General features: G+C 36.1%; 2 protein-coding genes across 3 annotated transcripts; both read right to left on the bottom strand.

The window, feature by feature from the left end:
* Window positions 1–22,687: 22,687 nt before the first annotated feature.
* LOC130966128 (cyclic phosphodiesterase-like) lies at window positions 22,688–24,546 on the bottom strand. The gene is made up of 3 exons (XM_057890897.1): window positions 24,126–24,546; window positions 23,971–24,025; window positions 22,688–23,184 (listed from the first exon to the last, which is right to left on the bottom strand). The coding sequence occupies exons 1-3, from the start codon at window positions 24,405–24,407 to the stop codon at window positions 22,979–22,981; spliced, it is 543 nt and encodes a 180-aa protein (XP_057746880.1). The 5' UTR covers window positions 24,408–24,546; the 3' UTR covers window positions 22,688–22,978.
* Window positions 24,547–24,943: 397 nt separating this feature from the next.
* Window positions 24,944–27,614, bottom strand: LOC130969913 (protein NRT1/ PTR FAMILY 4.5-like). 2 transcript variants are annotated; one of them, XM_057895831.1, is made up of 4 exons: window positions 27,303–27,614; window positions 26,941–27,112; window positions 26,074–26,863; window positions 24,944–25,998 (listed from the first exon to the last, which is right to left on the bottom strand). In XM_057895831.1, exons 1-4 carry the CDS (start codon window positions 27,303–27,305, stop codon window positions 25,134–25,136), a joined length of 1,830 nt encoding a protein of 609 aa, XP_057751814.1. In that variant the 5' UTR covers window positions 27,306–27,614; the 3' UTR covers window positions 24,944–25,133. The 2 variants fall into 2 exon arrangements, with proteins under 2 accessions (XP_057751814.1, XP_057751815.1); XM_057895832.1 differs by having other exon boundaries at window positions 26,941–27,091; window positions 27,303–27,611.
* Between the last annotated feature and the right edge of the window lie 58 nt (window positions 27,615–27,672).

Here is a 27,672-nt window from a genome sequence, read left to right as displayed (position 1 = left end):
TTATCTCTTAGTCATTTTCGATTAACTTATAGCCTCATTAGTATTAACAGAATGAGTGACTCATTTATAATCTAACTCAGTCTATTAAGAACAATAGCATTATTTATTACTAATAAATTAAATAATCGTAGTTAATCTACCATGACGGGGATAAACTAAATTTTACTATGACAATAACAATAAAAATATTAAAAAAAATTGCGTTCTTGTTATCTCATGATATAAGTACATATGTATTTATTATAGGCTAAAGCGGTTGGACAACTTTGGTTTGGTAGGAGAAGACAGGAAGAAGAGTTAAAATTAGGGATTTATGGAAGATCAGAGTTTTAATGATGTAGATTCCATTTTTGCATTTAGATGCAGGGATTATGCAGGTACGGATTGTGTTAATGAACACAATTAATATGGAAAATAGCAATATCCCTAACATGTCCCCACTCCTACAGTCCATGTGATCAACCCATTCAATTTCGTATCATTTCTCATACACTGAACTTGCCCATATTTTCAACTCTAGCTACCTTAGCTTTCTTCAATATGCACTAATGCGTTTACTCATTTTTATAAATATAATAAAAATCAAATTATCAATAAATTATAGATCAAATTGCATAATTTTTTTATTTTTACTTAGAGATTTTGAATTCGAATCTCACTCCTAACTTAAAAAAAATTAAATTAGTTGGAATAATAAAATTATTTATAACTTAATTAATTAAGAAATTGTAGGTCTAAATCTTAAAAATAATAATTTTTTATATATTATATATAATAAAAGATATTTTAAAAAATAAAATTGTTCACTAATCATTTTCATATCCTCATTATAAAAAATGTTTGAAAAAAATACAAAATTTATCTATATCAGTTCAAAGTTATATCAGTTATTTTATTTTGTATTCTTTCATTATTTGCTAGAATAATTGAATAATATTAATTATAATAAATATATAATTATAGATATTATATGTATAAAATTATAAATATTAAATTAAATAAAATAATTTTGATATATTGTCTTTCTGACATTACGGGCTCATTGTATATAGTATATGCAGGAAATCGGTTACTCTCATTTAATTCCTTTTGAAAATATCTCTTTAAGTTTCTTGAATGAACCTAAAAAAAATTAAGAGCGTAAAAGAAATATTTATTTTAAGAAAGAAATAATAATATTCTACAAACTCTATTTCAATTTTTACAAAAGCTTAAATACCAAAAACGCAGTTAATTATTTTCTTTTTTGTTTTTTGTTCAATAATAAAATACTTAGAACAAATTACTTAATTAAAGTATTTGAAAAGCAAATTTATTAGAATACAATTTTTAAATATTGAAGATATTTTTACAATTTTTTTATTTTTATAGAAATCGTTACAGGATGTAGCTGATCTACAAAATATAGCAATTTTTTTAAAAATTTGCGCTTGTCAAAAACTGCTATTGAATGTAGTAGTTTTGGGCAAATGTTACGTTACAAAAATCGTGGATGAGTGCCGCAATTTACATTGGTAGTCTATAAAACTACTTTAGACAGTAGCAGATTCTTCATTTAAAATGCAAACCAAGTTTGGTTAGAGAAAGAATCTTGCTTAGAGAGAGAGAGAGAGAGTTGTGAATTGAGAGAAGGAGGAGGAGGTTGAGAAGATTTGGGATTTTTAGATGGACCATATTCAAGTGAGACCATGGCGGATGAAAACAGGTTGTACTAATTCAACGGCGTTGTTCATGTTGCCAGCGGCATCAATGAAAAGGTATGCACCATAACACAGGTTCTTAGATATGCTCTGTAAGTACTTCCAAGACTAATGTGAAAAGGTATTGACTTAAGGATGATCCCTGGTGTAATCCTATACCAATAGAAAATTCTTCTATCACACCACCTTGAGTTTTCATACTAGTTGTAGCCCTATCGTACATGTCTTTAATTGCACGAATATATGCGATCCTTACTCTTTTCCTTTCCAAAACCCTCCATATAAGACCTCGTTTAGCATCCTATCATACACTTTTTTTCCAAATCAATAAACACTATATGTGGATCTCTTTTATTACTACGATACATCTCCATCATCCTTCTTAACAGGTATATCGCTTCAGTAGTGGATCTGTCTGGCATAAAATTAAATTGGTTCTCTGTTACTTGTGTCTTTTGTCTTAACCTCCGTTCTATCACTCTTTTCCATAACTTCATGGTATGGCTCATGATATTGATCCCTCTATAGTTTTACAACTTTGTATATTCCTCTTATTCTTGTAGATAGGTACCAAAGTGCTCTTTCTCCACTCATCTGACATCTTCTTTGACCTTAAAATCTCCTTAAAAAAATTGGTTAACCAACTGATGTCTTTCTCTCCAAGGCCTTTTCAAACTTCAATTGAAATATTATCGGGTCCTACCACCCTGCTATTTTTCATCTGTTTTAGAGCATTTTTTACCTTAAAGTCTCGAATCATTCGATAGTAGTATAAATTTTGATCTTCTTCCCTTGTGCATAACCGACCAAGGCTCAGAAGAGTCTTTTGTCCTTCATTAAATAACTCGTAGAAGTAGCTTTTCCACCTTTCATTGATCTTCTCCTCTTAAGCCAAAACCTCTCCGTCTTTATACTTTATGCACTTAACCTGGTCCAAGTTTCTCGTTCTTCTTTCACCGTTCTTTACGATTTTATATATACATTTTTCTCCTTTCTTCGTGCCTAAAGATTGGTAGAGACCCTCGTATGCTCTTGGTCTTACTTTACTTACGGTCACTTTTGTCTCTTTCTTTACTGCCTTATATTTTTTCCAATTATCTGAATTGCAGCACAAATACCACTCCTTAAAGCATTCCCTTTTTGCTTTTATCTTTTCTTGTACACTCACATTCTACCACCAAGACTCCTTATCTCTTGATCTTATCCCTCTAGATTCACCAAAAAAAATTTTGTTGTTCTTTTAATAACTTCTGCTATCTCTCTCCACATTTGCTCCGCTTCTATCCCCATTTCACTTTTTCTCTTTTCCTACCCGTCTTAGGAAGCTTTTTGTTTTTTACCTTTCATCTGCCACCACCTCGTCCTTAGATTCTTCGCAGAGACGGACCAACATACATTAAAGAGGGGGCATGCCCCCACAAAATTTAAAAAAGAATACTAATACTGTAAAACCCGGTTAATTAACGACTAATTAACCCATAAATGAGAATTTATTCTAGAAAGCCTAAAATGTGATTTTTATGGCTAAATGTGATAGAGGAGACTGAGGCGAGAATTTTGGTACCAATTTTATAGAATTCGGACCAAGATTGGACCGAACGGGCCAAACCGGGCCAATTGGACCCAAAGTGGGCCCTTGGCCCAACATAACTTAACCAAAACCCTAGTTTTCAGCACTCTCTCTCCTCATTTGTTACACACACAAGCTGAAATTAGAGAGAAAGGGAGGAAGAATATTCTCTCAACTTCTCTCTCTCACTTGATCTTCAAATCACCATAACTTTTGATCTAGAGCTCCGATTGCCGCCCCGTTTGCGGCCACGCGTTCACCGCGGAGAGCTCTACAAAACCCATACCATCAATCTTGAGGTAAGCCACACTTTGCTGTTCGAATCTCAGCCCTTATTTTCGAGTTTCAATGGGTGAAATGTTGAGATTTTGGGTTCTTTGATGTTATAGGACCCAACTCTCTTGAAGGAGAAGGTTAATCTTGTCTCCTTGGATCTTGGGTGTGGTAAGATTCTCAACCCTAGTGTGATTTGTGATTTTATGATGTTTGAGTTTTGAGATGTTGTGTATGGGTATGATGATTGTGGCTTAGGTTGTGTATATGTGTGTATTGGAGCTTGATTGGTGATATTGAAAAGCTTGGAAAGGGTTTGGTGGTGAAAAATCTGTTCTTGGAGGTTTTGAGGCCTTGAGAGCTTGTGGATAAAAGGTTTGGAAGTGCTCCGGTGGAGCTTGGGAAAAACGGCTAAGGTATGGTTTCGGTTTCCCGTATCTAATATGTAATGTGGTAGGAAATACCTAGGCTAGAGGCCCTAAGATAGGCATTGAATGGTTGATGTTATTGAATGATTGAGATATATGATGTGGTCATATATGTGATGATGATTATTGATGCCTTGGTGGTATGATGTATGAGAAATATGCATGTTGTGATATATGCTTGATTATTGGTTATGGTTGAATTGTGGGTTGAACCATATTGTTGGTGAGTATGATGTTGATTTTGTACAATAATGATTTATTGGAATTGGTGTTGTTGGTAATTGGCATGAGAAATAGTGTATGATATGTCAATGTGTTTGTGTTTGAGCCACTTGGGTGAAGTGGGGTAAAATGATGAAGTAGTGATTTTGGTAATTGGGGTAATGTGTCAATGTGTGAGTTGAGGAGGCTTGATGTGGAGTTTGATACATTTTGATTGATTTCAAAGAAAAGGGATGAAATTGGCATGTTTTGATTGACTTTGAAATGAGTTGAAAATGGTTTGTTTTGAAAATGGCATATTGTGGTTTTGAATGAAATTATGGTTTTTGGGCATACTTTGACGGGACATAACTTGGACTACGGATCTCCGTTTTGTACCAAATCTGTTTAAAAATGAAATTGGACCCGGGATGTCCATGCCGTTCGAAGAACGGGTGAAAAACGATTTGAAATGATGAAGTTATGTCCGTCGGAAGATTGGGGTCTAAATCTGTGAAATTCTGCAGCTTTTAACTTAGAAAATTTTTAGCAGAATGACCCCTTGCGCGTGGGCGCACCTGGCGCGTACGCGCCAATCTTCCGAAAAGTGCCATCCACGCGTACGCGTGATGTGCGCGGGCGCGCCGATTGTGCTGCACCCAATGCCCAGTCATTTTCCCGAGAGTTATGCCAGAACTGTGCCGGTGTTGTGCCTGGGGCACAAGAACACCCGCGCGTACGCGTGGTTGACGCGTGCGCGCCGATGGGCAAGTTTGGTATCCACGCGTTAGCGTGCATGACGCTTACGCGTAGATGAGTTTTGAGGCCATCCACGCGTGAGCGTGGAGTGCGCGTACGCGCGGCCCTGTTTTCATCCCAAAGTTGATTTTTGAGTTTTAAAAGCCAAATCTCATACTTCTAAGCCTCCGATCTCACCATGTATGTCTTAAATCATTATGGCATGCCTAGCTATTAGAAAGGGGCTAGTGAACGAGGTAACTTGCGAGTGAAGCAAGGGGAAGATGAATGATCAATGAGGATCAAGATGATTATGTGAGATGCGGAGAATGGTGGTGGAAGTGCTTGGTACGCCATTGGCCGAAGGGCCGTGATTATTTGTGAAATGGATGGTTATGGATTTAACCGTGAGCCGAATGGCGGATATGGATGTTGATCCATGGATGAGAATTCATGCATGTTTGTGCTGAATTGTTGATAATTGTGATTTGTACTTCCACTATCTGAGATACGAGTTTCCCTGGGTAGTAGCAGTGGCTAGCCACCACGTGCTCCAGGTTGAGACTTGATACTCTGTTTACCCTATGTCGTCAGGGTGGCCGGGCACTGTAAAATTCCCGGATGAGCTCTCTCCCAAATATTCACCTGTGATGGTGATGGATAAATATTCACCTGTGTTGGTGATGGATAAATATTCACCAGTGATGGTGATGGATATGGATCATGTTTATGATCAAGCTCATATTGAGCAAACTCGAGTTGGGGAGACACGACAGAGGGACAGTCCAGTGGTTAACTGCCAGGACTTGTCGGGTTGGCTCTATAACTGACAGATGATATCATCGGCCACTAGGAACAGGCATTCATCATATGCATACTATGTGAATTGTTTGAGATTGCCTATTTGACTGCATAATACTTGCTAATTGTCTAAATGTCTTAACTGCTCCTATTTGTATATTCTTTGTCTGACATAACTGTGTTTGCTATAATATACTCCTGCTGGTGGTTGGGAGGTTTGAAGGAATTGGAAAGGAAAGTATTAGTTAGACTGAAGAATCTTTAGTCAGATGCCCTTATATGGTTTAGCTTGTTTATAAGCTTTGATATTATATGGAGGAAGTTCTAGGATTGCCTTTGGCTTTCCTCTATTATTATGTATTATATATGTGGAAGCTGTTACCATGCTGGGGACCTCTGGTTCTCACCCATGCGGATTTTGTGGTTTTCAGATGCAGGACGTGAGGTTTCCCGCTGAGGCATGCTGGAGACTTCTAGATTTGCGAAGATTCCTTGTTCTTGGGGACCATGTTTTTGGTTTATATGTTTTGTTTAGATACCTTTATCTCCATTAAATAATACAAACTGTGATGACTCCTCTTATGGGAGATTTTGGAGAATAGGTTTTATGTATTTGTGTCCCTTTGGGGTTTTCCTTATTTTATCATATGTATATATTGCTATGCTCGGACCGGTTATCTTCGCGGCCGGATCTCGAGTCTTGATATTCCTGTTTTTGACACTCCTTTGTATATATATAATCTCGCGTTGGTTTATCCTTAATCGTTACGTTTTCGATCGGAGTGTTGCGCTTTAGAGTTGCGGTTTTTGTTTACCCCTTTTTCTACAAAGGCTCCTAGTTATAATCAATTATTCATACTACTATACGTACTAAATTTTTATTTTAGAGGTCGTAATACCTTGCCATCTCTGAATTATGACTTAAGCATAAGACTCTGTATGGTAGGGTGTTACATTATGGTATCAGAGCAGTTCGTTCCTGTAGAGCCTGAGGAATGGACTGACTATGCTTCTGTGCATTCTCTGTGTGTGTGTTATGTGCTGTTAGTATATCTACTTGATATAATTGGCATAAACGTTCATGAGCATGCATTTGGGACTTTGAAGCACTAGACTTCCGATATTGAGACTGATCAACTTAATATCGATTGTTGGGTGTGTATAGGAACCAGATGGCGCCTCGTGGACGCGGTAGAGGTAGTGCGAGAGGTCGTACGAATGCTCGTGCACCAGAAAATAACCCTAATGACCCGGTGAACTTTATGGCTGCGTTGGAGAACATGGCTGCTGCTATGCAAGCCACTGCTGAGGCTCTTGGTCAACAGATGAACAACCATGGTAATGATGGAGGTGGAGTTCAGGGCCCGATGACTCTAGCAAACTTTTTGAAGGTTAATCCGCCTAAGTTCAAGGGAACTACTAGCCCGACTGAGGCTGATACATGGTTTCAGGCTATAGAGCGAGCGCTGCAAGCGCAAGTGGTGCCTGAAGGACAGCGTGTTGAGTTTGCTACCTATATGCTTGTCGGTGAAGCGTCGCATTGGTGGCAAGGTATCCGACGTCTTCTGCAGCAAGGCGATGACTATATCACTTGGAATCTTTTCCAAGAGGAGTTCTATAAGAAGTACTTTCCGACTTCTGCTAGGACGGCTAAGGAACTGGAATTGTTACAGCTGAAGCAGGGTACTATGTCCATATCAGAGTATACTGACAAGTTTGAGGAGCTGTTCAGGTTCTCTCGTATGTGTCAAGGGACTCAGGTGGAATATGAGGAATGGAAGTGTGTTAAGTATGAAGGAGGACTCCGGAGTGATATTTTCAGTTCAGTGGGACCAATGGAGATTAGGACCTTCTCCGAGTTGGTAAACAAGTGTAAGGTTGCTGAAGAGTGTGTGAAGAGGGCAACCGCTGAGAAAGGGAGTCATAGGGGATCATTCCCACAGAATCGAGGGAAGAGCTTTGCACCTAGAGGTCCGTCTTTCAAGAGGGGAGGCTCTTTCAAGAGGCCCAACAACAACAATTTCCAAGGAAAGAAGTTTGGGAAGCAACCTCAGTATGAACAAGCTTGTGCTAGGTGTGGGAGTCACCATCCGGGAGCACCATGCAAGGCCGGATGGGGCTTGTGCTACTATTGTGGAAAGGCGGGGCATAAAGCCGCCAACTGCCCGGAGAAGCAGAAACAAGGTGCTGGGAAGGCACAACAGACTGGTCGGGTGTTCACCACTTCAGCTGTAGGAGCTGAAGGATCCGAGACACTTATTCGAGGTAATTGTGAAATAGCTGGTCAAACTTTAAATGCTTTATTTGATTCGGGAGCATCACATTCATTTATTGCATTTGAGAAAGCTCATGAGTTAGGATTGAAGATTGTAACCTTAGGTTATGACCTAAAAGTATATAATGCTACCCATGAAGCCATGGTAACTAGGCTAGGATGCCCAGAAGTTTCCTTTAGGTTCAAGCAGCGTGATTTTGTTCATAATCTAATCTGCTTACCGATGATCGGTCTTGATCTTATCTTGGGATTGGATTGGTTATCTAAGAACCATGTCCTACTTGATTGTTCTACAAAGTCGGTGTACTTTATGCCGGAAGATACAGAAGGACCGGTCGTGGTAAATAACTATTACTTGAACTCGATGATGGTGAACTGTTCTGGACTCGAATGTCAGGGTATCATGTTGTTAACCGCGGGCGTTTCGGGTGATGATCAAAGGTTGGAACAGATTCTGGTTGTGTGTGAGTTTCCGGAAGTGTTTCCCGATGATATTGATGAGTTTCCACCTAACCGAGAGGTTGAGTTTGCTATTGAGTTGGTGCCCGGGGCGGGACCAATCTCAAGTGCTCCTTATAGGATGTCACCGTTAGAGATGAACGAGCTAAAGTCTCAGTTAGAGGATTTGTTGGGAAAAAATTTTATACGGCCAAGTGTCTCTCCGTGGGGTGCTCCAGTGTTACTGGTGAAGAAGAAGGATGGGAGTATGCGGCTCTGTGTGGATTACAGGCAGTTGAACAAGGTTACAATAAAGAATAAGTACCCATTGCCGAGAATTGATGATCTCATGGATCAGTTACAAGGAGCTGGAGTTTTCTCTAAGATCGATTTGCGATTCGGTTATCACCAGATAAGGGTGAGGGGTGAGGATATCCCTAAGACCGCTTTCAGGACTCGTTATGGTCATTACGAGTACACTGTGATGTCTTTTGGGTTGACGAATGCTCCTGCGGTATTCATGGATTATATGAATAGAGTTTTCCGTCCGTTTTTGGATAAATTCGTTGTTGTCTTCATTGATGACATACTAATTTACTCCAAGACTGAAGAAGAGCATGCGGAACACTTGAGGACCGTGTTACAGATTCTAAAGGAGAAGAAACTCTATGCAAAACTGTCTAAGTGTGAGTTTTGGAAGAGTGAGGTGAAGTTTTTGGGCCATGTGGTGAGTAAGAAGGGAATAGCCGTAGATCCAACTAAGGTGGAGGCTGTGATGGATTGGAAACAACCAACCACCGTAACAGAGATAAGGAGTTTTCTGGGTCTAGCTGGCTATTACCGAAGGTTTATCAAAGGCTTTTCACAGATAGCTTTGCCAATGACAAAGTTAACCCGCAAAGACACTCCATTTGTTTGGACTCCTGAGTGCGAGGAGAGCTTTCAGACATTGAAGAAAAAGTTGACCACTGCACCTGTGTTAGTGTTACCCGATCCGAATGAGCCATTTGAGGTGTATTGTGATGCCTCATTGAAGGGTCTAGGATGCGTGCTGATGCAGCATCGTAATGTGGTGGCGTATGCCTCACGACAGTTGAGACCTCATGAAGTTAGTTACCCTACGCACGATTTGGAACTCGCTGCGGTTGTGTTTGCCTTGAAGGTGTGGAGGCATTATCTCTATGGGGTTAAGTTCCAAGTTTTCTCTGATCATAAGAGCTTGAAGTACCTCTTTGATCAGAAAGAGCTTAATATGAGGCAGAGGAGGTGGATGGAATTGTTGAAAGACTACGACTTTGAGTTGCATTACCATCTGGGAAAGGCGAACGTAGTGGCGGATGCGTTAAGTCGGAAGTCGTTATATGCGGCTTGGATGATGCTTCAAGAGGAGAAATTGCTCAAGGGATTTGAGAGTCTTAAAATTGGTGCTCGAGAAGTATCCGGAACTTTGTGTTTGAGCCGATTAGAGATCTCAAGTGATTTTAAGTCCGAACTCCTAAAGGCTCATCAAAATGATGAAGCGTTATGGAAAGTGTTACCGGCTATTGAGCAAGGAAAACAGTGGAGAGTGTCGGAAGAAAAAGATGGGTTATGGAGGTTCAAGGGTAGGATCATTGTGCCGGATGTTGGCACTTTGAGGCAAGATATTTTAAAGGAGGCACACAAAAGTGGATTCTCCATTCACCCGGGAAGTACTAAGATGTACCATGATTTAAAGGCGATGTTTTGGTGGCCGGGTATGAAGAATGATGTGGCGGAATATGTTTCAAAGTGCTTAACTTGTCAAAAGGTAAAGATTGAACATCAAAGACCTTCCGGGATGTTGCAACCTTTAGAGATTCCGCAATGGAAGTGGGAAAGTATTGCAATGGACTTTGTGTCGGGGCTGCCAAGGACTAGGGCTGGTTTTGATGCTATTTGGGTGATTGTGGACCGATTGACGAAGTCAGCTCACTTTTTGCCCATTCGTATGACTTACACCCTTGAGGAGCTAGCACGGTTATACATAAAGGAGGTTGTGAGACTTCATGGTGTACCTGCTACTATAATCTCTGATAGAGATCCTCGTTTCACTTCAAGGTTTTGGGGTGCATTTCAGAAAGCTTTTGGAACCCGATTAAGCTTGAGCACGGCTTACCATCCTCAAACAGATGGTCAATCTGAGAGGACGATCCAAACACTAGAGGATATGTTGAGGGCTTGTGTTTTGGACCAACCGGCGAGTTGGGATCGGTATATGCCATTAGTGGAGTTTGCATACAATAATAGTTATCATGCGAGCATTGGAATGGCTCCGTATGAGGCCTTGTATGGGAGGAAATGTCAATCTCCGCTATGTTGGTATGAAACTGGAGAGAAAAGCTTGTTGGGACCGGAAATGATAGCTGAGACTACCGAACAAGTCAAGAAAATCCGAGGTAGGATGCTTACGGCGCAGAGTCGTCAAAAGAGTTACGCCGATCAGAGGCGAAAGCCCTTAGAATTTGAGGAATGAGACCATGTTTTCCTTAAGGTTACTCCGACCACGGGAGTAGGTAGGGCGATTAAAGCAAAGAAGTTGAATCCTCGATACATTGGTCCATTTCAAATCCTGGAGAGGATTGGACCGGTGGCGTATCGGATGGCTCTACCACCTCATCTTTCGAACCTGCACGACGTGTTTCACGTGTCGCAGCTTCGGAAGTACACTCCTGATGCTAGCCATGTGTTGGAACCCGAATCGGTTCAGTTAAGGGAAGATTTGACGCTTCCAGTGGCTCCAGTCAGAATTGATGATACTAGTATTAAACAATTGCGTGGAAAAGATGTTTCACTAGTCAAAGTGGCATGGAGTCGAGGCGGCATTGAGGAACACACTTGGGAACTTGAGTCAGAGATGCGATCGGATTATCCGCATTTATTCTCAGGTAATTGCATTTGAATTTTGTGGGCAAAATTCCCAATTAGGTGGGTAGGATGTAAAACCCGGTTAATTAACGACTAATTAATCCATAAATGAGAATTTATTCTAGAAAGCCTAAAATGTGATTTTTATGGCTAAATGTGATAGAGGAGACTGAGGCGAGAATTTTGGTACCAATTTTATAGAATTCGAACCAAGATTGGACCGAACAGGCCAAACCGGGCCAATTGGACCCAAAGTGGGCCCTTGGCCCAACATAACTTAACCAAAACCCTAGTTTTCAGCACTCTCTCTCCTCATTTGTTACACACACAAGCTGAAATTAGAGAGAAAGGGAGGAAGAACATTCTCTCAACTTCTCTCTCTCACTTGATCTTCAAATCACCATAACTTTTGATCTAGAGCTCCGATTGCCGCCCCGTTTGCGGCCACGCGTTCACCGCGGAGAGCTCTACAAAACCCATACCATCAATCTTGAGGTAAGCCACACTTTGCTGTTCGAATCTCAGCCCTTATTTTCGAGTTTCAATGGGTGAAATGTTGAGATTTTGGGTTCTTTGATGTTATAGGACCCAACTCTCTTGAAGGAGAAGGTTAATCTTGTCTCCTTGGATCTTGGGTGTGGTAAGATTCTCAACCCTAGTGTGATTTGTGATTTTATGATGTTTGGGTTTTGAGATGTTGTGTATGGGTATGATGATTGTGGCTTAGGTTGTGTATATGTGTGTATTGGAGCTTGATTGGTGATATTGAAAAGCTTGTAAAGGGTTTGGTGGTGAAAAATCTGTTCTTGGAGGTTTTGAGGCCTTGAGAGCTTGTGGATAAAAGGTTTGGAAGTGCTCCGGTGGAGCTTGGGAAAAACGGCTAAGGTATGGTTTCGGTTTCCCGTATCTAATATGTAATGTGGTAGGAAATACCTAGGCTAGAGGCCCTAAGATAGGCATTGAATGGTTGATGTTATTGAATGATTGAGATATATGATGTGGTCATATATGTGATGATGATTATTGATGCCTTGGTGGTATGATGTATGAGAAATATGCATGTTGTGATATATGCTTGATTATTGGTTATGGTTGAATTGTGGGTTGAACCATATTGTTGGTGAGTATGATGTTGATTTTGTACAATAATGATTTATTGGAATTGGTGTTGTTGGTAATTGGCATGAGAAATAGTGTATGATATGTCAATGTGTTTGTGTTTGAGCCACTTGGGTGAAGTGGGGTAAAATGATGAAGTAGTGATTTTGGTAATTGGGGTAATGTGTCAATGTGTGAGTTGAGGAGGCTTGATGTGGAGTTTGATACATTTTGATTGATTTCAAAGAAAAGGGATGAAATTGGCATGTTTTGATTGACTTTGAAAGGAGTTGAAAATGGTTTGTTTTGAAAATGGCATATTGTGGTTTTGAATGAAATTATGGTTTTTGGGCATACTTTGACGGGACATAACTTGGACTACGGATCTCCGTTTTGTACCAAATCTGTTTAAAAATGAAATTGGACCCGGGATGTCCATGCCGTTCGAAGAACGGGTGAAAAACGATTTGAAATGATGAAGTTATGTCCGTCGGAAGATTGGGGTCTAAATCTGTGAAATTCTGCAGCTTTTAACTTAGAAAATTTTTAGCAGAATGACCCCTTGCGCGTGGGCGCACCTGGCGCGTACGCGCCAATCTTCCGAAAAGTGCCATCCACGCGTACGGGTGATGTGCGCGGGCGCGCCGATTGTGCTGCACCCAATGCCCAGTCATTTTCCCGAGAGTTATGCCAGAACTGTGCCGGTGTTGTGCCTGGGGCACAAGAACACCCGCGCGTACGCGTGGTTGACGCGTGCGCGCCGATGGGCAAGTTTGGTATCCACGCGTTAGCGTGCATGACGCTTACGCGTCGATGAGTTTTGAGGCCATCCACGCGTGAGCGTGGAGTGCGCGTACGCGCGGCCCTGTTTTCATCCCAAAGTTGATTTTTGAGTTTTAAAAGCCAAATCTCATACTTCTAAGCCTCCGATCTCACCATGTATGTCTTAAATCATTATGGCATGCCTAGCTATTAGAAAGGGGCTAGTGAACGAGGTAACTTGCGAGTGAAGCAAGGAGAAGATGAATGATCAATGAGGATCAAGATGATTATGTGAGATGCGGAGAATGGTGGTGGAAGTGCTTGGTACGCCATTGGCCGAAGGGCCATGATTATTTGTGAAATGGATGGTTATGGATTTAACCGTGAGCCGAATGGCGGATATGGATGTTGATCCATGGATGAGAATTCATGCATGTTTGTGCTGAATTGTTGATAATTGTGATTTGTACTTCCACTATCTGAGATACGAGTTTCCCTGGGTAGTAGCAGTGGCTAGCCACCACGTGCTCCAGGTTGAGACTTGATACTCTGTTTACCCTATGTCGTCAGGGTGGCCGGGCACTGTGAAATTCCCGGATGAGCTCACTCCCAAATATTCACCTGTGATGGTGATGGATAAATATTCACCTGTGTTGGTGATGGATAAATATTCACCAGTGATGGTGATGGATATGGATCATGTTTATGATCAAGCTCATATTGAGCAAACTCGAGTTGGGGAGACACGACAGAGGGACAGTCCAGTGGTTAACTGCCAGGACTTGTCGGGTTGGCTCTATAACCGACAGATGATATCATCGGCCACTAGGAACAGGCATTCATCATATGCATACTATGTGAATTGTTTGAGATTGCCTATTTGACTGCATAATACTTGCTAATTGTCTAAATGTCTTAACTGCTCCTATTTGTATATTCTTTGTCTGACATAACTGTGTTTGCTATAATATACTCCTGCTGGTGGTTGGGAGGTTTGAAGGAATTGGAAAAGGAAGTATTAGTTAGACTGAAGAATCTTTAGTCAGATGCCCTTATATGGTTTAGCTTGTTTATAAGCTTTGATATTATATGGAGGAAGTTCTAGGATTGCCTTTGGCTTTCCTCTATTATTATGTATTATATATGTGGAAGCTGTTACCATGCTGGGGACCTCTGGTTCTCACCCATGCGGATTTTGTGGTTTTCAGATGCAGGACGTGAGGTTTCCCGCTGAGGCATGCTGGAGACTTCTAGATTTGCGAAGATTCCTTGTTCTTGGGGACCATGTTTTTGGTTTATATGTTTTGTTTAGATACCTTTATCTCCATTAAATAATACAAACTGTGATGACTCCTCTTATGGGAGATTTTGGAGAATAGGTTTTATGTATTTGTGTCCCTTTGGGTTTCCTTTGGGGTTTTCCTTATTTTATCATATGTATATATTGCTATGCTCGGACCGGTTATCTTCGCGGCCGGATCTCGAGTCTTGATATTCCTGTTTTTGACACTCCTTTGTATATATATAATCTCGCGTTGGTTTATCCTTAATCGTTACGTTTTCGATCGGAGTGTTGCGCTTTAGAGTTGCGGTTTTTGTTTACCCCTTTTTCTACAAAGGCTCCTAGTTATAATCAATTATTCATACTACTATACGTACTAAATTTTTATTTTAGAGGTCGTAATACCTTGCCATCTCTGAATTATGACTTAAGCATAAGACTCTGTATGGTAGGGTGTTACAAATACTTATATATATATACTTGTCTCTTGTTATATTATGTTTATCCAAAATAAAATATAAATAATTTGTTGTGTTTTATGTTAAATTTTTTTTGTTAAATTTAACATATAATAATAATTATTATTATATTATTAAATTTGAGTTAGTATAATAATAAAAAAAATAAACTAAAAAAATAGTAATAATTAACTTCATTATATTAGTTAATTAGTTAATAATTAAATTAAAACTTAGTTTTCTAATTAAATACAAATTAAATTATTAGTGATTTTTTTAAAAGATAATTTAAAATAAAAAATATGTTATCTATATATTAATATACTATATTAATATTTATTATTAAAATGATCTTGAGTATAGTAATTACTTTAGTTAAAAAATTTTATTTATACTATAATGACTATAATAAATATACTTAACAGTTAAATACGAGATAATAAAAAATAAACTAAATTTTTAAGAACATAGATAGAAAAATAATATTGTCATGTTAAAAATAAAAAAAAAGCCATTATAAGTAATTGTGTATATATTTCTAGTATTTATCTATATGTTTTGATAGTTATAATTTAAAATTTTAAATATATCTAAACCAATTTGGATTGGTTGAGTGATCGTCGTCCGCTTAAGCAAGTGTTAGGGGTTCGAATTCCATCTTGTATGTGTAGCAACTTATTAGCCAATTGCATACTCTTAGATGTCAAATTCATAACGGATTAGTCCTTAACTTGTTGGGTATTGTGGAAAGCCAAAAAAGTATATATATATACCTAAATTTTATCATTTTTTGCCCCCACTACAAAATTTTTCTGGGTCCGTCACTGGTTCTTCGTATGATGTCTTTTCCTTAACTTTTGCTCAATACAAAAATTTATGGCAAGCATCCTATGTTGTGTTGTTAAACTCTCTCTATAAATAATTTTACAATTAATGCAAAATTTCTGGTCAACTTTTCTCAATAAGAAGAAGTCAATTTCAGATCTTGGCACGTCACTCCTATAAGTTATAAGATGTTCATGTCTCTTTTTAAAACATGTATTTGTGATGAGAAGGTCAAATGTTGAGGAAAAGTCCAAAATAGTTTTACCCTCCGTATTGATCACTCCAAAACCACGGCATCCGTGAATACTTCCATACCCAATTACATCTCTTTCAACATGGCCATTTAAATCTCCTCCTAAGAAAATTTTATCTCCTCAAGATACGTCTTGGACCAAACTCTCTAGATCCTCCCAAAATCTTATCTTGTGTTGCTCGTCCGAACCCACTTATGGTGCATAGGCGCTAATTACATAAAAAGTACCTCCTTCCACCACAAGTTTAATAGAGATGATCTGATCTCCCACCCTCTTGACATTCACTGCGTCATTCTTCTATTGCTTATCCACGATAATACCTACCACATTCTTATTCTTTACCTTTTCTGGATAGCAAAGTTTAAACTTGGAAGTATACAATTCCCTAACATTTGCACCAATCTATTTTGTTTCTTGTAAGCACATGATGTTAATCTTCCTCCTTATAATGGTATCCCCCATCTCCATGGATTTTTTCTATTAGAGTGTTTATGTTCCATGTCCCAAATCTCAACCTTCTGTCACTCCAACCTTTACCTATACATTTTTCTTTGTGAACTAGCTTTTTTATCCTCGTCCATTGACGAAGATGTGAGAACTCTTATTCATTTAACACTACACCCAGATATCGATAAAACAACTCTTACTCATTTGACACTGCATGCGAGACATACAGTGAGTTACTTTTGGGTAACGACCTAACTTTAGCGCAATGACATTTAGAATAAAAATAAGATATTTTAAATATTAGTAAGCTCAAAAATTAAGAACTAAAACATATAGTAGTTTGTTTTAATATCTTTTGCCATGATAATTAAAAATTTTCAAAATTTTTTTTATCTCAAATTTGGTCGTAACTAAACAAATCAACTTTTATACATAGTCAACATATATATGACATTTTTAAGAGTTTATAATATGAATGATTTAAAAATTTTGCTTATAAATTACAAGAAAATGTCTGATAAATCTACTAATAATATTTTTTAAGAATAAAAATAGTAATTTTATTCATGATAATTTATTAAACTTTAAACACACATAAAATATTTATTTTTTATTTAAATTTTTGTAGTATTAAAAATATTTAAACTTTGCAATTGATTGTGATATTATAAATTATAGTAATGATTTTTTCATATTTTTTCAAAAAATAAATACTTTATGTATTTTCACATATTAATGCAAGACACGGATAAATATACTAGTTTAAGTAAAATTGAGGTTGAAAATTTATCTCATTTTTCAATTATTACAACGAAACATAGTACTAGATGAAGATAAATATCTGAGTAAAATTGAAGCACAAATATAATAGTCTTCTCAACTCTAAAGCTATCTGAATTTATTATTTCGTTCTTGTGATTAGACTTTAGTTCAACATCAACAGATGTATCCCACATAACATATATTCCATGTTTTTCTTTGAATTGCGAAGGCTTTTTATAGAGAGTAAAATTTCTTTTCGGTTTCTATTTTTTTTAATTTAGATAATTTATATTTTAATGATTAAAAAATAATAATTTATTATTTTTTTTATTAAATGCATGAGATCTTTGTAAGAATTTTTGACAAAAGATTATGAAAAATATTTACATGTAACATAACTTGTATAGTTTGACTTTTATCAGATTTACGTGAATAATAATTATTTGATTGTGATTTTTTAGTTCTTATATAATCATTAAAAGATGTTCCAATCAAATAGTTATCATTCTTCTGTAACGTTATTTTGATAATTATATAAATAAAAATATCTCAATCAAATAGTTATCATCCATATAAAATAAATAAAAGTTAACTCATACAACCTAAACTAATATCACATATAAATATTTTCAACCACTTTTTATTGAAAATTTTTATAAAAAAGTTCATGCATTTAATGAAAAAAAAATTTATCATTTTTCAATCGTTAAAATACTAATAGTCTAAATTAAAAAAAAGGACAGAATCGAAAAAAGGGTTTTACTCTTTTCTAAAGCTTCCAAGTGACCTTCCACGTATAATGGGCTGATTCATAGTTTGCTTAGCTCTGAAATGGAAAAGGCCAGAGAGATAAGGCATGTTGTGATGGGTCAAACTCACAACATGAAAATCTTGCCTATATCTGCCATTAGGAGTTAGGACCACAACTTTGAGTGGTTCCACATGCCACCTTCCTTCAACCATCCAAATGCTATTCTTAAAGTTCAGAAATCTGTCATAATCATCCAGCATGATGTATATAGATTCTGATCGCTTAATTATTATCAACAAATTTCTAATTAACTTGTCACTTGTCGTACATTTTATATAATTATTATTAAATGAGCATAAGCTAATTACTAATTAGGTTATAACAATGAAAATGCAGTTAAAATGGTTAATAATGATACTATATTCTAGGTATAGTTTAGGCGCATTCTAATTAATGGTCTATATACTATACGAGACACCTGAGATATAATTCATTGTCTAATTAACTATTATTATTATTATTATTATTATTATTATTATTATTATTATTATTATTATAAGAGAAAATTTTACTTTTTTTCTCTAAGAGATATTAAAATGACACTTCCGTTCCTTATATTTGTAAAATATATATTTTCTTTCCATAACTTTTAAAAAACCTTCTGTTTAATTCATTTTAAATTTTTTGTGTTAACTAATGTTAACTTTATATATTTTTAAAAAAATTTTATTTTTTACAAAAATACTCGTTAGCAAAAATTTTATTTTTTTGTCATTAAATTTTACTTACCAAAATACTCTTTAATAAATTATTTTTTTATTAATTAAATTGTATTTTTATTAAAATACTTTTTAAAAAATTTAATAACTAAATATTTTTTTTAAGATGCTGTTTAATAATTTTTTAATTATTAAATTATAATTTTACCAAAATTTTAGTTAAAAATTATAGTTATATTTTATTATTAATTTTCTGATTTCAATATATATTATTTTAACATTAAATAAAAAATCTTGCTAAGATTATTTTCTGATATTAATATATATTAATTGTTATACATATTAACAGTGCTAAACAAATTTTATTTAATGTTAAAATAATATTTATTAATATCAAAAAATTAATAGTAAAATATAAAAATAATTGTTAACCAAAATTTTGGTAAAATTACAATTTAATAATTAAAAAATTATTGAAGGGTTTCTTAAAAAAAATTAATTTAATTATTAAATTTTTTTAAAAAAAATTTGGTAAAAATACAATTTAATTAATAAAAAATAATTTATTAAAGAATATTTTGACAAGTAAAATTTAATAAAAAAATAAAATTTTTACTAAAGGGTAGTTTGTAAAAAATATTTTATTTTTTCTTAAAAAATAGATAAAGTTATTATTAATTAATACAAAAAATTTAAAATGGATTAACGAGGAGATTTTTTAAAAGTTATAAGAGAGAGGAGGGGAGTGTCATTTTAGTATCTCTCAAGAGAGGGGAGTAGAATTTTTTCTTATTATAAATACGATTTTGACCCCTAAAATATAGGTCGAAATTTTTTTTCATTTTCAACTTTTTTTTACATACAAAATTGTCTTAAGATTTAACTGAGTTTTAAAATTGTCTTTTTTACCAAAGTTTTAATTTTTATTACCAAATTACTCATAATAAAAAAATTATAAATAAAAAAAGAAAAGAAAAGAGAGAGAACGGAGAGGGAAAGGGAACCGCGAGGGGGAGGGAAGAATGAGAAGGAGGGAAAGGGAAGAAGAAGGGAAAGAAAGGAAGTGGGGGAAGGGGACGACGAGGTTTGGAGCCGCCGTCGCCGTTAGGAATTAGTCCCTCACCAAACGTAGCATCGTCGCCGAAGTTACGCTCGACCGCACTCTAGCCCTCCTTACTGCTGCTACCACAACAATGACGTCCTCTGCCAGGTCTTCTCCATCACCACTATTGACGATTTTCAATTTTACTAGGGTTCTAATTTTGTTTTTGTTTCTGATTTTGTTAATCAGATTGTTAATTATATATTTCTGATTCTGATTTTGTTAATCACATTGTTTCTAATTTTAATTTTTTGTTCTTCTATTTCTGTTACTTCTGCATCTGATTTTACTTCTATTTCTAATTTTGATGCTTTTAATTCTACTTATGTTTCTGTTTTTATTTCTATTTCCAATTTTGCTTCTACTTTTGTTTTCAATTTTGTTTATGCTTATATTTCTTCTGCTTAGGTTTTTGTTTCTTCTATTTCTAATTCTACTTTTGTTTTGGCTTTATTGTTGTTGCCGAAGAAGAAAAAAAAAGAAAAGAGATGTTTTTGCTTCATTGTTATTGCTGAAAGATGGCTTCATTGTTGTTGCTGTGTATTTTGGTGACGAAGGAAAAGAGTATAATTGTTCGAAGGATGATTTTAAAATTAAATTAAACTTCAGGGATGATTTTGTATACGAAAAAAGATTAAAAACAAAAAAAATTTCGACTTATACATTAGAGACCAACTTAATCCTTATTATTATTATTATTATTATTATTATTATTATTATTATTATTATTATTATTATTTTGAACTTCCAACTATGGAAATGTAAAGCACAAAGACACTCTTTTTTTTCAGGTTGAAATTTAGAGCATGAAACTTGCTTCTAGTCATGAGAAATATTTAACTAATTAAGAGTATGTTTGGGATAGAAAGGAAAAAAGATTATCTAAAATAAAAATTAATAAAATAATAAAAGTAAAAAATTAATTATTATTAAATTTATAATTTTATTATATATATTTTTATTTTATCAAATTTTTCACTTGCTTGATTTTTAAAAAGAAGTTGAAATAACAAAAGAATGGAAAGACAAATTAAAAAGGGTACTTACATAAAGTGACTAAAGCTCAATGTTTTTTAGCGGTTTTCATGGGAAGATTCCAAAGAGTGGAAAGGTTAATGTGCAAGGATTCATTGTCTTCATTTAATTCTTATCCTATTTCTCTAATGTATCAAATCGATAATCACTTTCCCGTTGTCTAGAATCACCCTCTTTTAGCTCCATCAAGCAGTTTAATAATTGTACTCTGTTCAATTATTCATAGATTGCCCTTTAATTTGTGTTGTCGTATTATATTGAAGAACTGTTTCAACAATAGAGGAATGCAGAGTTATCTTTTTCCTTAGTCATTGTTTCACTTAATAAAGACAAAATTACATATACAAACAGTCAAACACCCTATTAATTCAACAATATATTTGTACTTTTATGTGATTAAGCAATATTACATATAAAGTAATTACACATGGTACCAAGGAATTTGGTGTGTACAAAATATGCGAAACAACTATTTAATATTTACAATTTAGATACAGTAAAATATCCTAATTATTTTTAAGCCTGCTACACATACAAGTATTTTTGGCTTATAAGTTATACAAATTGGCCCAAATCTAAAAAAAATACTTGCACCACTCCTTTAAATTGAGCGTCCAACGCACGTGCCTTACAACACGTTCATTATGCCGCACTCTTCCTCTTCTTCCTCAATCAAAACGCAAACCGTCAAGATTCAAGCGACATTCGAAACAAACTATGATTCTACGAAGAGTAGAAGAAATCAAGAAGAAAATATACAAATTTCCATAAAAAATCACCAGAAAAAACAAAAAAACATTATTCAAGGTACTGTTTTACTGTTCTTCTAGGTTTTTTTTTAGATTGTCTCTGTTGTGCCTCATTCTTAACCAGCAAAATATTAAAAGATTTCAAGAAGAAATATACTGTCTTTTCCCTGATATTGGGTGTATTTCTTAAATCTTTTGGGTGTATTTCTGTCCTTTAGGTGTATTTCTGTAATCGTTTGGTTTATTTCTGTAACCGTTTGGGTGTATTTCTGTAATCCTTTGTGTGTATTTTTATAATTCTTTGGGTGTATTTCTGTAATCGTTTTGGTGTATTTCTGAAGTTTCATTATCTTCAAAACAATTTCAACGCTTGATTTCAGAAACCATGAAAATCGAAAAAAAACAAAAGGAGATCGAAGGCAAAGATAAAACGCACGAAGGAGATCGAACAAAATTTGGCAAAAAACTCGGAAAAAGAAACGAAATCTTTTAAAAAATATAAATTATATATTCACGCATTAATTGATTTAAAAGTTTGTTAAGGAGGTACGTAACATAAGCAGCGATTTAGAAGTTTCGTTCTCTTTAAACTTGTAAAACTTGTAAACGCAAAATACTTGTACGTAGAGATTAATCCTTTTAAATAATGACCGATGAAACTATGAAAGGAAATAATATTTTTTTGGGTGTACTGAAAGGAAATAATATATTAGCTGCAGTAGGGGACCATAAAATTGGGCTTTCAAATAATGTTACGGGTCGAAGTTTCTTCAATGCTAGTCCATAATATTATAATAATAAATGCATTGCACAACACATATATTTAGGTTGCTACATTGTCAACTTGGCGTCATGCTATTGTAGTGAGTTCAAGCTAGGTGGGTCAAGTACAAGCCTTTCCCACATACTTGAATAGAAAGTTGGGCCAAAATGGGAACTAAATTAATTTCAACGAATGGGGAAACCGTAACAAATTTGCTCTTCTTGAACTGCTATTGTCCACCAGAATTCCGAACCCACTATGACGCTTGATTGCATTTTAAACTAAACCATAAAATTCATCCACCAACACCAAGTCAATTATTTGAGTTTATGCTACCTAAAATGATTGAAGCATACACCATAAGAGCGTATTACATCAAACAAATTTGATAGTATAATACTATAACGTTTACCCCCGTCTGCTACAACTATAGTAGTGCATTTCTTAAGGTAAATTTTATTATTAGAAATTTAGCAGCAGAGAAACAAGTAAAAATGAAAGAGAAAAGGACTAAAAAAGACAACTATAACTATGCAGTACAAAAAGGAAAAAAGAAAAAGTAAATATAGAAAACGGACAGTTTATAAAACGACGGCAGAGGTCAAACTATTTGTTATTGGTTTATTGTACACCAGAGGCAGTAGTATCAAAGTTGACCAGGCTAATTTGAGTCAAGGGTGCATTCAGCAATTTTCTCCCAAGACTTGCAAGTTTTGTCTTCAGTGTCAGTTTTGTACAATGCAAGGCGATTGATCTGAAAGCTCAAGCCATTGAGACTTTCATCAAGAACATTAGCCTTCTCTATAGCCTTCTGCTTCTCTTCCTCAGTTAAATCGCCATAAATAAGACTCAAGTGTGGCATGTAAGCTGCACATGTAAGCAATATATCAACTAGTTTTTTTTTTAATTATTATAAATAAAAAGAAAAACAAAAAGGGGTAAAAGTCATGTTCCATGAATCTCCCACCTACCCTTCACTTCACATTACAGCATTGTCACTTGTACCTAAAAGCGTTTGCCTTTATGATACTGCCTCACAAATCATTTAACCCATGTAAACTAGATAGGCTTTCTGATCTATAAACCCTTGCTGAACAATTCAACAAAAAGGGTGAACAATGAACACAGTATATCTCTCATCAGAATAGCAGACCTTAAATCCTTAATGATTGGTACTGGCACTACAAAGTCTTAATTAACTGCATGTTAGCTTAAATCTCACAGAATTGATCGAACGATTTACTAATTACTAGCTTAAACGCTCCTTTTTTTTCCTTTTCTTGAGATAAATTAATATAGAGTAGTCACAGTCACATTTTGTGATTTGTATCCATCAATTAGCCATATTAATATTTTTAATGATATGAGATTATATCTAATAGTGTGAAATTACACATTTTTTTTATGGTTAAATACTGACTAAATTTTAATAAAAATGCTGGCAGACTTTTTCATCACCATAAATGCAACACTGTGATGTAATAATGTGTGGATCGACAAAGACATAAACAAGGCCGATAAATTGAAATTGGTCCCATGTTTTAATGATCATACCTACTATCTACAGCAATCTTATTCATCAATTTATTAAAATAACATATCTTATTCAAAAAATGACTAAATTAATGGTAGGAATTAAGATCTGTAACTTACGAGTTGAACGCTCGTAACCAAAGTGGTTGCAGCAGTGTGAGCTAGCTTCCATAACCTAATAATTAGTTCCACGAAAAAATAGTTTCAGTTTCCCTTCTTCCTTTCCGCAATAACAGAAATGACGAATTGAATTACGGGAAATTGAAAAGAATAACCTGAGGATGGGGGTGAAGGAGAAGATAGACACACTGATAGAAAAAGGTGCCAGAGGCGACGCGGTCAACGGTCACATCGTAGGCCTTGAATCCTTCACACGCCGATCGGAGCTTGTTCTGAGCCTCATCGGCGGTCAATCTGATGGCTCCGACCACCGTGATGTGCGGCTCGAAATGCGGACCACCGAACTCCGATCGAAGTCCCGCCATGAGGTTCCCCAACCTTGCCGCCACGTCAGGCGGTGGAATCGCCCACACCGAATACACTTGCGTCGCCATCATTCACTTAAACCAGATCCAAGAGTGTTAGTAGATGAAGACCACAACTCTTTCGGATTCAGTCCCTCTCTTGGGTTGCGTTATCTATAAGCTGATTCATTTCGTAACTCATTATTCTTTATGTGTGTCTTAATAAATTCTTTAACACTCCCAAGTTAATTAAATTATTAACTCGCACATGTCCGTTATATTATACACCTTTTTCTTGAAACTTACATATCTGTCACAAATATAATTATTTTAATTCGAATTAATTTCTATATATTGTTATGAAAAACTATTATTTATATATAAAAATTACTAAAACTATTATATGTTTGTGTATAAATAATGTGGTATTTTTCATGTATATATTTTATACAATGAGTTAAGTTGGTGTTAAGTTTTTAAATATATTCTTGTAACATAATACCTATGCTTTTAATTAATTAACATTAGATTATTTTTAAATTATTCTAGAAAATTTTAATTAATTAAGTTTAATCCTCAGAAAATATTTCATATCTGTTACAAATAATATTCGTCTGAATACGGTTTAACTCAGATCAATCAGTTTATGTTACACGAAAATATTATTACCTTTATAAAACAAACTCAACATTAAATAAGCGTTTCAGAGAGTTGTATCCTCCTGACCCAAGATATGAAATCAACTTATAAAGAAAGAAAACATACACACATCAATACATTCATTCATTGATACGATAAATAAAAGGGAAAGTAGAGAATTCACAAGTTTTCATTCATTGGAATGGTCCTTCTGGTAACTGTAACTGAAGCCGTAGGTCCTTGAGGTCTGTACTGGTACCTTGTTGAAACCACCAAATACACAAAGAAGTTAATCAAACTCAGCACCGAAAGTAACAAGAAGAACAAGTTCAGATGGTTCCTGTTAATGTTATTCCCCCTCAACCACCCTCCACTTGCAGTGATATTCTTCGTTGCACCATTCACAATCTGAACCATTATGGTACTAAGAAAATAGCCAAGCGCCATGGAGCACCAAAGGAAGCAAGTGGAGGTGGACTTGAGCGCTTTTGGCGCCTCCGAATAGAAGAACTCAAGTAAGCCGACGTAGGTGAACATGTCCGCTATTCCAAACACAAAGTACTGAAAAGAGAGCCAGAATATGCTGAGTGGCAATGGCTCAGCTGCATCAAGCATGTTGTTGTCTCTCGCAACGTTCTTTCTTTTGACTTCTATGGCTGCAGCAATTGCCATTGAGATTGAGGAGAGGAGGAGGCCGACGCCTATGCGCTGGAGGTGCGTTATGCCGGTAGGGATGCCAGTGATCTTGCGGAGGAGGGGGACGCAGACGCGGTCGTAGAGAGGGATGATGATGAGCAAGAAGAGGACCGGGATGATTGGGAGAGATGCAGGGGGGATGTTGAAGTGGTTGGTGATTGTTGTGTCCATGGTGTAGCCTTGTTGGACTGAAAAGGTTTGGAGTTGTGCTAAGCAAAGAGTCATTATTATTGTGCATAGGAATATTGGCACCATGCTTGCAATCACTTTTGCATTTTCCACTTGTGTCACTCTGCATACTTTCCATGGACCCCTCTCTGCTTCTTGGATTGCAGCTTTGTCCAAGAATCTACATAATTACTCTTTTTTGTTAGTATTAGCGCGCAGAGAAATTGTTATTAACTCATTGCGGAATCGGACTTACCTGTAAATATTTCTATGTGGTAGATATTCCAAGTCTAGGGCTGCTTCTTTGTCCTGTTCAATCTCGTAGAGTTCCAAAGGATCTGCAGGAAGTTGAAGGTTTCTGTTGCGAATTGCAGCAACATAGACCTGAATGATCTGAATGATGGCGCTTGTTTCACTTAAAACATGGATTCGGTAAAGTGGAATTCCAAAAGCAAAGATTAGGAGGCCTAAGAAAATAGCAACAGTGGAGATTCCAAAGCCCCAATCCCATCCTTTATGGTCTTCTACGTACACAAACAAGGTTAGGCTGACGGTGCCACCAACACAAACAGCAAATAACAGACCGTTGAAGAACGTGGACATCTGCACGGATTCCTTTGGGTGCTTCTCATCAAACTGATCTGCACCGTGCGATGGAAGCGAAGCCTTCACCCCTGCACTCCCCAAGGCCAAGACATAAAGGCCGAGATAGAGAAAAGCTTGATTACTGCCAGCGAGTTTGTCACACTTTGCAGTTGGATCCAGCACGTTGCAAAGCGGGGGTTTGAGGGTTTTGCTGTGTGCTTGAACTGTGAGCAATGCGAGGCCCAAAAACTCGAAGAAGGCAGAGATGAGAACGGATTTGCATCTGCCAATCCAGGTGTCGGCCAGAAGGGCCACAAGAATTGAGAGAATGTAACTGACACCCATGTAGTTGGTGACCATGTTAGCCGCGTCTGATAGCACATAGTGCATGGTGCGGTTGAAGTATGTCACCGAGTTCACTGCTATTGAGAATGTTGCCATGTTCTCAAATGCAAACATCACTGCATGCATGCAACGTGCGTAAGTGCATGTATGTATGTAAGTGTAACACTCACTAGTTATATATACGTATACGTACCTAGTACGAGCACAGCAACTGTGAAGCCACCATGCTTGTTTCTCACAGCTCTTCTTCCTCTCCAATCAACTTTTCCATCCACCACCAACTCTTCTTCCTCCTGCTCCACCCACTCCATATTCCTTCTCCTCTCAACAGCTTCAGAGTTTTCCTGCATATAGTATATGCTTATCTTTTTATTAGCATATATGCATGCATGCATAGTGTGAGCTAGCTTCCTATATGTATATAAAGGAGTGAAAACTCCCGTAAAATTGAATGACAATTTAGTTAATTTTATCAAATTATTTAACAGTTTTTAACTATCAAATTAATGTGAAAACAATTGTACGTGAATCTCCACTATATAAGGAATTACGTACCATGGTTAATTACTGATCAGAATGTAACAAATGCTTTAATGAGCTAGTATATCGATCTGTCCAATTAAAGAGAAAGAGAGGTGGCACGTATATGCTTTGTTTCAACTTATCGTTATCATTATATATAGTGTTATAGGTGCTTGTTGCTTACAAATAATCATGTGTGTGTAATGAGACTGAATACATCACACATACAAATTGAAGGTAGTTGATGACCAGTTCTATGAGAGAGCTGTTATTGGCTGCTAGCAGAATTGAATGATATGCGACTTGCCGGCTTTAACAAAACCAAGATTCCAAAACACTCACCATCAATACTACAAATTTGGATGTTATCCTATTTTAATTTCATATACCTTAATGAAAAATA

Source organism: Arachis stenosperma, chromosome 3, assembly GCF_014773155.1.
Source record: "Arachis stenosperma cultivar V10309 chromosome 3, arast.V10309.gnm1.PFL2, whole genome shotgun sequence".
Classification (NCBI taxonomy): domain Eukaryota; kingdom Viridiplantae; phylum Streptophyta; class Magnoliopsida; order Fabales; family Fabaceae; genus Arachis; species Arachis stenosperma.
Note: the sequence above shows the minus strand (reverse complement) of the source record. Positions and strands in the feature narration are given on the sequence as shown.